This window comes from Scatophagus argus, chromosome 3, assembly GCF_020382885.2.
Source record: "Scatophagus argus isolate fScaArg1 chromosome 3, fScaArg1.pri, whole genome shotgun sequence".
Classification (NCBI taxonomy): Eukaryota; Metazoa; Chordata; class Actinopteri; family Scatophagidae; genus Scatophagus; species Scatophagus argus.
In genome coordinates this window covers 3,314,647-3,329,421 of record NC_058495.1, presented here as the reverse complement: position 1 = coordinate 3,329,421, position 14,775 = coordinate 3,314,647, and the positions used below count along the sequence as shown (strand labels likewise).

At 40.8% G+C, this 14,775-nt stretch overlaps 1 protein-coding gene across 3 annotated transcripts in view; it reads right to left on the bottom strand.

Annotated features, from left to right (window-relative positions):
• fbln2 (fibulin 2) overlaps positions 1 to 14,775 on the bottom strand; it is a 59,769-nt gene that overhangs the window by 29,870 nt on the left and 15,124 nt on the right. For all 3 annotated transcript variants that reach the window (XM_046381656.1, XM_046381650.1, XM_046381665.1), the window contains exons 3-4: positions 3,088 to 3,211; positions 123 to 252 (exon numbers count right to left, since the gene is read on the bottom strand). In XM_046381656.1, the coding sequence (XP_046237612.1) occupies positions 123 to 252; positions 3,088 to 3,211 (254 nt within the window). The remainder of the gene's footprint in view (positions 1 to 122; positions 253 to 3,087; positions 3,212 to 14,775) is intronic.

Sequence of the window (14,775 nt, the reverse complement as noted above, 5' to 3'; positions counted from 1 at the left end):
TTTGTTTCATGTCCCTTTCCACTACGTGCCGTTTAATAAAGAACATCTTTGGTGGATGCTTTGACTTTTTGAAAACAACACCGCTGTAAGAGTTGTCATATGGTTTTGAGACAGTAATGTACCTGGTGGAAGTCATCCATGCACTGCTTCCCCTCAGCCCCTTCACAGGTGACCCCTCCTCTGGCAGAAATCATACCAGATTCACACTGGCTCTCCTTTACAGAGCTGAGGCAGCACTGCTTCTGCGCAACACTGACACAAACACACGCACATAAAGAGCAAGATAGACAAGTGGCAAACATGAACTGACGGAGGAGACATTCTGCTCAGTGGTGACTTCAGTGAGGAACAAGAGATCTAACAATAAAGATAAGTGAAGTTAAGTGATTGAACATATCATTTTATCCTGCATCTGTATTGTACTCATTGGGCTAATTGGTTTAATATTTCATGCTACAGTCACTGATCAGCTGTCATTTAATATCTTGATTTTGAGACTTCCAGCCCATACTCACTACAGATGTTCCTATACTATGCCAGCCACTTGGTTATGGCACTCCATGCAAGCTGTATATCTCAGGGACATCTTTGCACAGCCTGCACCTGGTGTGGTAGACTCCAGCCTCTATTGATCTTGTACTGAGTGACTGTTCTTGTGCTGCCATGATTAGTGCTTATGTGCTGTCCTTCAGTCCAGCCTTCTCTAGCCATTGGTAGGATTTCTTGATATTACCCACTTCTTCTATCTGTCGGTGGCACATGCCATGCAGGGGCTTGCCCGTCTATGATAGTTCATCCTCTTCCTCATCATCATTGCCTTCTGTTGCCAGAGGTATTCACTTAGCAGTTCATCACTGGGGACTATCTTCATGATGTATTCCTGGATCTTTGTTATTTCGCCCTGGACAGTGGCTCTGACCCTCACTGGTCCTTGGCCTCCGCTAAGTGTACAGTCTCAGGGTGTTGGACTTGGGGTGGAACCCTCCATGCATCGTGAGGAGCTTCCTTGTCTTGATGTCAGTGGCCTTTATCTCCTCCTTTGGTCAATTTATTATGCCAGTGGGGTATATGATAACTGACAGGGCATACGTGTTGATAGTCCGCATCTTGTTCTTACCATTCAGATGACTCTCCCTGCTTAGGTATTTGACTGCAGCTGACTTCCTTGTGGCCTCATTATGGTTTTCATTTTGTTGCTGTCGTGAACATCTGTGATGTCACCTTCTGGTAGTTCAGCCCCCTCATTTTTGATCATGTCATCTTCCCTATCTTTGTTACCATCCGACCACAATCTGACCACACATCGACTCATACGTTAGAATGCTGTTTAAAGATTTCAGTTCAGTGTTCAACACAATCAACCCCCAGTAGCTCATTCACAAACTGGACCAGAGCAGCACCAGGTTCCTGGGTGTGCATGTGACAGAGGACCTCTACTGGGCCAACAACCAAGGGCCAAGAAAGCTCACCAGCCTCTCTGCTTCCTCCACAAATGGAGAAGAGCCTGAGCCCTGGCACCTATCATGTGCACTTGCACTGCATCCTTCCACAAGACCCTCCAATGCATAGGAGGGCAGCTGAGAACATTGTCTGCACCTGTCTCCCCTCACTTCAGGACATCTACAGCACCCGCCTGACCTGCAAAGCCTTCTGTATTGCGGGTGATCCCTCCCACCCATCACAGCTTCTTCAGTCTGCTGCATTTGTATTTCTTGACTATTACCCTACTTAGTTTATGTTGCATGAACTTAGCTTTATTATATTTTATATGTTTACATTTTTATACCAAAGGTGTTCTAGTACTGCACCATGGGTAGTAGAGTAACGCAGTTGCAATGCTCTATATGTGCTGCACATATGGCCGAATTGACAATAATGTTGACTTTGACTTGACACTTTGACACTCGTCCAAATGACGTTCTGATGTCACTGATGTAGATCCTGGTCAATGTCTTGCTCACTCTTGGCATACAGCTTGATGTCAACCATGTAGAGGAGGTGGCTGATGGTTGCCCCACTTTGGAACCAGTATCTGTAACCACTCATTGTGATGATCTGGCTAAGGGGGTTCAGGCCTATGCAGAACAGCAGTGGGACTAGTACATCAACTTGGTTTATGTTGTACTTGATGGTAACTTGTGCAGTTGGCTTTGAGTTGACCTCTAGAGTTGTGTTCCACAGCCCCATTGAGTTCTTTATGAAGGATCTTAGTGTCCTGTTGATTTTGTGCATTTCCAAACATTCTAGTATCCATGTGTTTGGCATGGAGTTGTAGGCTTTCTTGTAGTCAATCCAGGTGGTACACAGGTTGCTCTGCCTGATCTTGCAGTCCCGAGTGACTGCTCTGTCGACCAGTAACTGGTGCTTGGCTCCCTTGGTATTGCTACTAATTCCCTTGCGGGCCCCAATCTTGTATGGATCTATGTGCCTACTTATCTTAGCTGAGTCCCTTTAACAGCAGCTTGTTCATTTGTGCTGCTTGGCATTCGTAGAGTGCAGTTAGCTTCTTTAGCCAGTAGGCATGGATCATGTCAGGGCTTGGTGCCGTCCATCTCTTCATGCCTGATACTTTTTGTTGGATGTCTGTCATTGTGATGGTTACTGGGTCTTGTTCTGGGAGACTGCTGTGGTCTGCTCTTAGATCCACAAACCACTGAGCATTGATGTTATGCAATGTCTCCTCCTCCCATAAGTTCTTCCAGTACTGTTCAGTCTCATCTCTGGGTGGCTCTATTCTCACGTTATTGCCCTGCCATTGGGAGTATGCTTTTGATGGTCCGGTGGAGAATATCTTGCTTATTCTCCTAGCTCTCTTCAGCGCTGCAGAAAACTACAACAGTTTTCAGTGTCATACTCCAATTGATCATTTAAGTAACTGATCTTCATGAGTAAAACTGATGTGTGCCCTTTAAAATAGTTGTAATTTTACGCTGCAGTTCTGTGAAAAAGGAAATAGACCTAACAACAGGAATTGTGGTTGTTGCTCAGTTGCTCCATGACTGATGGTTCATCAATCAATTTCTTCCTCTGAAGTAGCTTCTAAAAAACCTAAAATTACAATCTCACACCTCAGGCCAGGTCACTTACCTGCACATGGAGTCCTTGTCAGTGTTCAGCAGCGGCATGTGGTTGCACTGATGATTTTCTGTGGCCCATTTCTGGCCAGCAGCACAGCAGCTCTGCAGAAGGTCTTCAGCAGAGGCACCTGGACCTGCAGCCAAGAGACATGCAGGTATGCATACATCAGCACACATAAGACTGATGGAATAAAAACAGTTCTGCAGTAAATCCTCTGTGTCTGCAAAGCTACGCTGCATGGAACAGACAGAAGTCTGATGAGTGTAGTGAATCCAGTGAGCAGTCGGACATATGGTAGACTACACCAGGTCTCTAAGGCGCCTTTAAGATTTCTGCAGCTGGCTAAGAGGTGCAATCACGTTACCAGAATACAGTAGCCCATTTTATGATTGGAAACGTTTTTTATTCAGGTTTGGGGAATGTCGATCTTCAATCTGTGTGGAATGGCAGTCCACAGATGGTTAACAACAAGTGTGATGTACAGTCGGTATTTATGAACATATGGACTGCCACAAGCCACAGCGGAGCAACAAGGGAGCAGGAGGTCAGTCATTTTCTGCATGTCTGCTAGCAGGCAGCTGTAGCACTTCCAAGTTTAAGATGGACAAAAAACTGTCAAGGTCCAATCTTCAGTACAAAAAATGAAGAAGAGTATCAGAAAGCATTTGGTTCACAAACACATTAGCATGTCTGTGAGACTGTACTCACCCACAGCATGGCTTTGGATTTTGCGGGCTTAATCTTTAATTATCTTAGTTTAGCATGCTAGCATACTAATATTTGCTAATTAGCAATATGTACAAAGTACAGACAGGCTGATGGGGATATCATTATTTTTGCAGGTATTGGATCATAAATAAAAAATTCAGATCATGAAGATGGTGGGACTACCCTGTGGGCCTGTTATGTGTATTTGCTTTATCTGCAGGTGCTGGGGGTGGGCATGATAGAACACTGACAACACCTGAGCCCCGTGTGGTAGTACTCCCCTAACATACTCTGTTGGAGGTCTGTTGGTTCGTGCTCTCCTTCCTGAGACACTAATTTGGTTTTGGGTTGTGTTGACTGCAACATGCAACATTGTAATCATACACTTCACCACTCACCCACAGTGCTAATCTCACGCACTACACATGCCAATGTTAAATTCCCCTCTTATGCTATTCCTTTTTTAAATAAATAATTTGTTAAGCTTGGTTGTGTGTGTCTTTTGGAACGACCATGTGCCCTCTTGGCGCCCTTATTGATGTATGGTTTTATGTGTAAGAGCATAGGTTCTGGCTGAGGCATATGCTTACAACAGGCATACAGAGTTTAGTCCTGCAGTCAGTGTGTGCTGAAACATGTGAGCTATCTGCAGTAATTGTGTTAGATGACATGATGAGGGGGAACTTAAGCTGTTCGTCAGTTTAAGATGCCTGTACTAAATAATATTCTAGTAGGTGGTAGTAGGTGTGATATTTCACTGGGAAGATCCATCCCCTGGAAACACTAGACCAAAATTTAATTGCAATCCATCCAATGTTTCCCAAGATTTTTCAGTCTGGACTAGTGGTGGAACGACCGAATGAGTAAGACTTCCTACCTTGGCAGCTATTCCCAAAGATCATCTCAGAGAAAAAAAATGTTTTCACTGAGCTTAAAATTAATATCTTAATCTTTCAATATTTGATCATACAATTTTTTTATGGCACTAACAGCAGGTGGAAACTAATATCTGAACTTTGTAAAAGCCTAATAAAAACTTTATCAGCCATGTATTGTTGTTAAAACACTGGAAATATGAAACTGAGTTTCAGTTTTTCAGGAAGGTGGGTGAAAAACACTGAGAGGCATATCAGAGACCTGCAGTATTGTAGGATTATCCAAGAAACATCTGTCTTACTATGTTTATGAACCATAACAACACTATCAAAGAAAGAAAACTTTGAAATGGGAATCTATAACGGGAAAAATATTTCCAGAATCAGAGGCTTCTGCGCTTAGATGAGTTGGAAGAAGAGGTTTGAGAAAAAATGTTATCTGGAGTGGAGGCACTGTTCTATTCACTGACACAAAGCTAATTGTTCATCGCTATGAAAGTAATATTGGTTAATGAAGCTGACATTAAATGGCTTTATGAATAGCTTCATAAATTAAATCAGTTGTCATTATTAACTGGCCATTTTAGTCATTCGGTTAAAGAATAGCAAAAATCAAATTCCAGTAATGGCTTCTCTTTAAAACCATCTGCATTTTGCAGTTCACTTCAACAGAGGAAAATTGGCATCATTTCAATATCAGCAACTGAAGGAAATGAGCATAAAACATGTGTTAAACCAGGAACCCATTAAATCCCCATAATTAAATCAAAGCATTTCATAGTTCTAAACCTCACATTTCTGTTGATGCAGTCGCACTTTTTTTGCTTCCAATTAGCTGATGTGCAGCAAACCTTGCCTACGTCAAGAAGCTGTTGACGTGGCAGCCGTCATGGTGATCAGTGACATTCTTCCCCGCACTGCGGGGTCCCACAGAGACTGAAATGTCCCCCCACTGCTGAGTGTGTAGCAGCGAGCCCAGCTGCTCTGCATGGAGTACAGTCGGTGGATGAACACACCGAGAGCTGCTGTTTCTTGGCAATGTGGAGCACCGAGAGCTCGACAGCCTCCCTATCGCATCAACGTCACACCCAAAGCTGTCTCACCCTGCTGCTTTTATCCACGTATTAGCATGAACGCGCAAGTACACACACCTACACGCACACACCAAACTTCTCTCTGTGCCCTTTGAAGAAAAGCCACTGACAAAGAGCTTTTGTTTCTGAACTCAATAAACCTTCGCTGGCTTATATACAGTACAGTACATTTGCATATTCTTCATTTTCACGCTGCCATGAAATGAAGCTTTGTTTTATGACTTTGAGGACATGAACCTAATTTATGTAAAAACTAAAAAAAAAAGCATAACAACAACAACAAAAAATTAATAACTCTCATACTGTTGTAATGTTTAAAAGCATCCCGACTACACTTGTGCTATACACATACACACATAGCAGAGTTCTTTAGGCATTGTGAGAGTTCCAGTTGAAACAAGAAGCTTATTTCTTATAATTAAGCTACATCAGAGAATTTTGCTCTGCAGGGTGTCAAATAAAGCACTGTGATCAGATTTAGCAGTTTCCTGAATGCATTGTCTCCTTGATGCAAGATCTATTGTATTCACCTTGAAGTGTAATACATCTAAACTATGCTAATCCCATACGGCACAGTCTCTACTCTAAGAACCATAAAGCCAGAAATGCCTCAAATATCCCCTACTTTGAGCTTCACTTTGAAACTCCTCTTATTTTCCTTCGCTGCATTCAGTCCCAGCCTCCTTTAAAGCTCAGTAAACAATTATTTAAAGCAAATGCTGTCTGCAGCTTATTTTGCATATTTTATAAGCACTGTCTTCAGAAAATAGTATCAAGCTCAGAGAGGAAAATGCTTGAAAATTAAAGCAATTATTTTCCCCCTAAAACATTTGTGTTTTCACAATGTAAAGCGTTATTATTGTAGAATTTATGTTGTTGTAGACAGCCTACTTTAAAAAGACTTATCTCAGACACATCAATGTCTGAAGCTGACGTATCCATGTTTTATAAAAGAGTCTCAATCTATGAAATCTATTGATAATCCCAACAAAGAACATTGCTAATTGAGGTATGTTTCCTTTTATTATCACATCAGCTCTGAGGATAGACAAACAAATACAACAGGAAAAAATCATTCACGCAACATCTCTACTGATGTGCTTTTCTTAGATTTTCTGAATGTTTTCAAGAAACAAAAACATCATCCCTGTAGGATTTTGCACAGAGGCTTAACAGACCGTGGGACTGTATTTGTCACAGTCAACACTAAAGTGCAATTTCCCACTGTTACATGATGTTCCAAGAGCGCTTGTCATTGGCCAAACATGAGGTTCAACAGGAAGGTGAGATGCAGCCTAGGACTAGGAGTTGCCTACTAATTACCAAAGAAACAATAGAGACAAACACATTTTTATTGCTGAAACAGCCAGCAGGTTTGCTAGAAAGACAGCACAGCCTCTGCTCCAAACTGGCCTGTCGTGTAGCAGACAGACCAAAAGGAAGAGACTCCTGTTCGGTTCAGGAGCTCCCATGGGGTTTGTCAGGACTGATTAGCCTGGCCTCACACTGCTCGCACATCATTATTCTGTCTGGTCAAACACAATCCTGTCTCACACCACACTGAGACACATGTCACACACATCTGTGCTGTCTGACAATGTATGACACCAACCACAGCATGTAATGTAATTAATGTTTGCAGTCACTAATGTCTCTGTAGTATGGTAAGTGTTAACCAGTACTGATATGATGGAGGTTCCTCTATGAATGATGACCTTAAAATAAACAGAACCAGCCTGCGAAAACTGCACTTAACAGTTCCAAAATTAGAATTAGAATCAGAATATGCTTTATTGTCATTATACCGCAATAAATTCTGAAAACAGTGCAATGTTTGAGTTTCACTGTGTAGAATGAAGTCTGTCCACTCTGACACTACAATGCAGTTTTCACATTCATTACTGCAAGCGTAAATTTCCTGTGCTCACTGAAAATCTGACTTTTAAGAGGCGGAGCCTACGAGTCTTGATTTGTGACATCACAGTTTGGAAGCCAATCCTGGCCCAGTATTCAGCTTACACGAGTGTGATGTGGAAACTTGAAGCCTCCAGTGTGCAAACACTGAGAATGAACTCCACAGTGAAGCAGGAGACATCTTGGGTTTAGCAAGAAAAAACAAAGAAATTTAGAATAATTACTAAACTTTAGCTAATAAGTATTTCACCAAAAATTTTGCCCACACATCTGCCATAATTTTGCACTTCCAGCTTGTGGTAGAGCTCTAATTTGCTGGAATGACCAGATGAATTATTTAATTACGCTTGTCACCATTGCTACATATGTTGTGTTTACAGCACAACAAGCGGTAAACATGATCGGCTAATATGCAAACAATTGACAGTTTATAGGCACGGTGTAATATTAGTATTTTTTTGGAATCGTGTCTCTGGCTAACCCTGGATAAAGGTGGGTTTGTCTTTAGCTGCTAAAAGTATCACTATGTTTGCGAGTTAGTCTCTAACTGCGTCTGTCTGCTGTTTGCTATCATTGCTTTTTCACTAAAATCAGTTTGTCGTAGAGACTGCACTGCAATATTAAGGCGCTTTTAATGGATGAGAAAATATGCATTGTAAGCTAACTTTTTACAAAGAATCCTGATGTATTCATAAGTTGTTAAAATTGAGTTCCAAAAGGGAGGGGAGTAACAGTTGAGAGTGAAGGGGAAATGCATATGCAAACAAACCAGCCGGACTAAGACAACCACTTACTTTTTGAAAAGAAAAACCCCTTTCATTCTTGTTAAACTTTCTCAGATGTAAAACATGATGGATTCTATCTTTCCCGCCTCTGAGTGCTCGCTCTTTCAGTGTGTTTATTTGTGCAACTGGTATGAATATGCTGCTGGAGCACTCAAGGCCTTCAAGGAGTGTTGTTTTTACGATGTAATAATACAAGTAGGCCAGAGCGGGTAATGGCTTAGAACAATGCAAGGATGCTGCTCTAACACAGTCATGAGTCCTCCCCCCCCCCACCCCCTGCCCCCTTGAAACACATAGTGACGGTCATTCATCAATATGTTTCCCAAACAAATGAGCCAAGCAGAGAGGAACCAACTTACTCCTTCTCGACAACAATGTGAGCACCCTGTCGAAATTATACACTGCATACAATGCAGCAGACTGGCAGGAATATTCTTCAATATTCAGTGGTACTTTAAGTCTAAAGGCACCGGAATACAAAGTTTTACTAAAGGACTAGAAACAGTTTCAAAGTATTGTGACTTTGACCTTTTAAGTCTAGTCTGACCACAGTCTGGAGGTGCAGAGTATCGTTATGTGAGGTGTGTGAAAAACCCAAAAAACATGCAATCTTTACGCAATATAGAGAGTACAGACATGCTAACAGATACAAAGGCAACAAAAGATGACACTGACTTACATAAATGTCTACAAGTGAAAGGAAAACACAAAGACAAAATCCCAATGAAACATAAAGCAGAAGAAAAAGAGAAGACGAAGAGAAAATCAAGAGGGAGTTAAGAAATAAAACTAAATTCAAGCAGGGCGTGATCAGTGTGGGTTTGGATGCATTTCAGCAGATATTTTGCAGTACGGGTTTGGTTTAGTATTAATCATTAATTCTTTCTGTTCATACACATTCCCACACACAAACACACACACATACATGTCTTTTTCTCTTTTTTATTTCTCTTCTTTTTTAGCCTTTTTTATTCTTCCTTTCTCTTCCTGAGTTCCTGAGTGTGAGGATTGCATTTACATTTATCCTTGTGTTTTGGCATTAGCTCCCTGGTTTTATTCAAGTTGTTCTTTGTTTTAATTTGTTTTTTAGTCTTTGGTTTGTTTTTTTAATCTGATTGTTCTTCCATTAACATATGACATGTTAGGAGATCCAACTATTGTAAGATGTTAATTTTTGAGTCTTTAATGTCTGTTATACCTCTCACTCATTGTGTTTTGTATGGGCAGTATGAGTCTTTCTGTTCATCACATGTGAAATTTGTTGTACTAAACCCAGATCTTCACAGGAATCTTTGTGGTTTCAATGTTTGAATGGAACAAAGAACAAAGTCCCTTCCTTTCCCTGTGCACTCTTGTTGCTCAGCCCCAGTCACACATATTGGCAGCAACAGTGGTGATTTTCCACCAGCTGGGCTCCTTTTAATGTATTTTGCACATAAAAAACAGGGGCTTTTTCAACCAACTTAAAGTTGGACTGTATTCCAATAAATCTGCCCCTCCTCTCATTTGAGTAGTATGATTGATACTGAGAATTCATTATCTGAGCTCAGTATGCACTGACTGATGATGACCATCTAAATCAAATCACTTCAGTTTATTACAAACAAGTTAAACAAGGTTAAAAATAATTTTTATTCCAATCCAATTATTCTGTTATATCTCTGTGATAATAGAATTTCCAAAATCCAAAGTCTTTCCTTCATGAAATTTAAAAATTGGGCTACTTTTATGTTGATTTAGTGGGTTATGGCTCCTACTGGGCTACTTTTGGTCAGTCCAATTTGGCAAGACTGAGCACCAGCCGGAAGGCAGTTTTCATGTCCTCACAGTCAGGCTGCTCATTTTTTCAAATAATCAGTAGAAGTTTTCAGCTTAAAAAGTGTTCATTAAATTGGTAACTTTGACTCTGTGTGTACATGTGATGTGAGTGATTACAAAAATGGAAATCAATCCACTGGCTGTGACTGGAAATCATTTGAGGAAGGTCTCATTTTATCCAGTTAAGTTACAGTAATGCATAGCCTGGGGTTTGGGTCTAGCTAGGTTGACTCGGTTTCAGGTCCCTGTTTAGCCTCTGTTGAAATTGCAAAGTAATAAACTGTACAAATGCTTGTGTTTGTCTTTATTCCAACCAGAAGAAAAACAAGCTGCTTAGTTCAGCTGTTTCTGTATGTTTGTGCAGTATGTGTATTTAACTCACTAAGTTTTAATTTGCTGCCTCCTGTGAGAGGAATACCTTTCCAGCTAGAGCTCACATCCATTGCAGTAATTTCAATTTGGTCACATTTTAAGTTTGCTTGGAAAGCCAGTTGTATTTTTACATAAAAATTGCACATTGCTTTAGAAACAGCCGCTTCCTGTATAAACAGTCGGTCGGTGTATTGTGGTCTCCAGTGAAATTTCTGTATCTCTACAATGTCACCTGGTGAGCAACAGCCTTGTTTTTAGTCACACTTTTTAAGGTCAGCTCAAGGATTCTTGAATTTCCCAAATCGAAATGAGGTTTGAAGTTTGAATATGACCCCTGCAATATCCAAGTATCATCTCCATTTTTTCTCTGCCTTTCTTCTCACTCTGCGACCCCCTCCCCCCAGGGTCTCATCTGTAAAGCAGATGAGAATATAATGGACTGTAGACTTGAAAGCACTGTCCTTACACTGAGTCAGAGCTGTCTTTGAAATATATGGTTTCACTAAAATAGAAAAAGAGAAGCCTGTACAGTACATCCCTGCATTCTCTTTGTCTCACACTCTGCTTTCCTCAGGGACAAAGCCAGAAATACAGTATTTTCCACTCATCCTTTGCCTCTTGTTTATTAAACAATAGAGTTAGTGGCATGTTGTTGTTCTCAACAGTTATTCCTCTTTGCCTAAAAATGTTAATCTCCTGCAATGCCCAGCGTGCCTATCCGGCCTCCCACCACCAGTCAGTCCTATTCACAACTGGCAATATATCAGGCCCAGACACCCGTCAACGGCAGCTCGTCCACAGCGGCACCCTGGGACCAGTTCCAGCCGCCTCGTGAGAAATGTCTGCTGCTGCTTTTCTCTAAATGTGAGACAGCAGGGCAGCTCAAACACAAAATCTAAGTCAACGTTCCAAACTTGAGCTCATACCTTTATTTCACTTTTTGATAAGCAGGGAAGTTTAATAGAGTCTACATCTGATTTAGCTTTTAAAAGTATGAATAAAATGCTACATTGCCAGTGTGCTAACATGGTTTATAAACACGTTACGCTGGTTCATAAAGACTTATTTACACCCAAAGTGAGTAATGACTTGTGAATTTCCTTTATATTCTGGGATATTCTCTCTCTGTCAGACTTCCTTATGCTCAATGGTGCCAGCATCAGGCAAGATCATTCTGCTAGGAATCCACCAGAAGCAGCAATCTGGATTAGATTTGAGCAGTGGACCAGACCAGCCTTGAAAGTGTTTGAAAGAGCTGCCCTCCTGGCAGCATAATGCCACGTCCTCTTTTAAAATTACCTCTCACACCTGCCAGTTTTGGTCCCAGTGTTGAAAATGTGAATAAAACCCAAGAAATGTTTTAGCAGTCAAAGGACACATATCCTGGCATATAAAAGAACAAAATCCAGACTTCAAGGTCAGAATATAATTTTCTGAAACAGGTAACAAAACAAGAGAGATTTGTTCAGGAAAACTGGCACATACAAGGTTTCCACCTGTGACTGTGAAATCCTCTCTAGGCTCTAAATGTTTTTTAAGTTCTGTATGTTAAGTAAGTTCACTGCACAGTATGGTATTCTTCAGGACTCATTAGGCTTGATTCACTTGGTTTGTGAAATCAGATTACACAGGTTACATACATAATAGATAGCACTTTTCAATAGGTACGGTGAGGTACAACTAAATTGTCTGCTCTTGTTAATGAAGATTTAAAGTACTGGTTATGGTAGTTTGGGTTTAATTTTGCCAAAATTTCTACAACCCTCTAAAATAATGGTATAAAGGAGGTGGATGAAAGAACATCTTCACAGAACATCTTGTTGTGAACCTTTTCCTCTATAAAGTATACTTTATACTGAATAAATAGTCCCTATGAAAACTGTTTGTGTCTTTTGTGCAATAAGAGCGCTATTTCTTTAAAGACATGTTGATGATGTCTTTTTTCAGGGGATTTTCCAGTACCGTGAAAACCAAGCAAAATCCAAACGCAATTCTTTCCCCCTCCATTATACTGAATGAAGGCTGATATAAAACAAAGGATATCTGCTTAGCTGCACTAGACGGAAGTTTTTTTTTTTTGTTATTTGGGTGGATTGACCCTTTAAAGCTGACATGTAATACATGAGATTGTTTGAAAAAGAAAATGAACACTGTCTCATTGTTTCTTCCCCCTTCAGTTCTGACTCCTTTGGCAGGAAAAAAAAAACCTGTCTGCTCTGGTTCTTGTTTCTGTTTCAAAGGCTCTTCTCACAAAACTGTGTTATTACAAGAGCGCTTGATGCCTTGATTAGTTGCAAAAATAACAACTTTCTGTTTCTCTAATTACATCCACTCCTCCTAAAAAAGAAACAAAGATTTTTTCTGTACCCAAAGCAGATTCAAGTGTTTGTTGACTTTGTCTCATGCCTACGAGTCCCACAAACACAGAAACTAATGAAATTTTTGCATGATTAGCTGCTTGATGCTCCATTTTTGCCCTGGCAGGCGACGCTGAAAACACAATGACTGGGGTCATAACAAAAGTAGGCAGCCCATGCTCATGACCAAACTATATCTCCACATTCAGAGATAAGGAGCATGACATCAGTGAGAGATGAGGGGACCATTCTACATCGTCATTCACTTTTATTTAGATGCTTGCCGCTGAACCCCATAAGCAAAATGGTTCTGATACTGTCTGAGAACAAAGTGAAAGATAACAGGCTAAGAGGTGAAAGCCTTCACAGATCCATTTAAGATATGTAAAAGAAAGCCATCAAGCAGCATTACATGCAAGAAATATAAAAGGAGATGAGAATCAGCATCGTCCATTATTCACAATATCTATGCCTGTTGCTTTTAATGCCAACATCTTAAGAGACGCTCTCTCCATTGTTGAGGATAACAATAACATCATAAAAAATAAATCCGTCTCTGATTTTCCACCCAGTCGTTCAGCAAAGAGCTGAGCGTTATTCCATTCACAGCCAAGGAAAAACACTGGAGTCGTACATTCTGCTCAGACAGTATGATACAGTGACACAAATGGGATCAGTCTAAGTCAGGATCAGTATTTTTTGGGGGCTTCTATGTATACACTGGCACACCCTTTTGGCATATGTACTGGATACTGCAATGTGAAATCTTCTGGGGCCATATTTCTAGGCAGTCATCTGCGTAGTCTTGTGCTGAGCTGCAGAGAATGCAGCGTTGTTTTGGTGATTGGGGTCATACAGTAGGTTGGGCTAACACTAGGGCGGGAACGTGCAGAGGAGTGGACCTTCATAACAGCGTTATTATGATGGAACAGCATGACGCAAGAACTGTTGAGGCTCCAGGGGATCATACTGGCTCCCCTTTGGGGCCAAAGCAATAACACAAGCTTCCCATCTATCACATGTAACTCTGCATTCACACCCATACACCACACAACACAAAACATTAAAACAAACCACACAAGCTCAGGCTACTTGAAGCTCTTGTGCTCAGTGGAGGATTTGAGAGCTCCTAGACAAACGACACCTAAGGGTCCTCCACTGTGGAGCTGATAATCAGACAAAGCTTCCACTGACATCGTAAATAATTGGGATTGTGGCCCTGTCTGTCCTCCCTCTACCTTCAAGTTACTGACACCCTGCCTTGGTGAAGTCTACACTGATGGCAACACGATTAGAGTGCCTGATGATTTGTACCTGCTGCTGAGCCTGGGTGACTTCATTTAAGGTTTTCCTCTTGACCTTCTGACCTCAATAGCTGGATCTGGCAAAGGTCAATTTACCAAGAGCAGACCCTACTTATTTGGAGTCCACTGAAGGACAAAAGCATACTCCAACTAAGAAATGGCAACCAGGAGAATAAAACCAAAATAACCATAAATGATTTCTGTTTTACCAGTTGAACATCCGTATTTGCAGGTATTTATCTTGTTTACTGTTACTGGAATATAAAATGACAACCACTATCGCGCTGATCTGGTGTCCCACACCATTCATGAGAAACTGATTTCATCTGAACGAAGGTTATATTAAAGCTTCTTTCATAAATTTGTTGGATCTACTTTGTGTTTTTATTCTTATTTTTCAAAGACAGTGTAATGAAGAAGTGAATGACTGAAACAATTTGGTTACTTTTTTATACAGAGGATATTTCTGT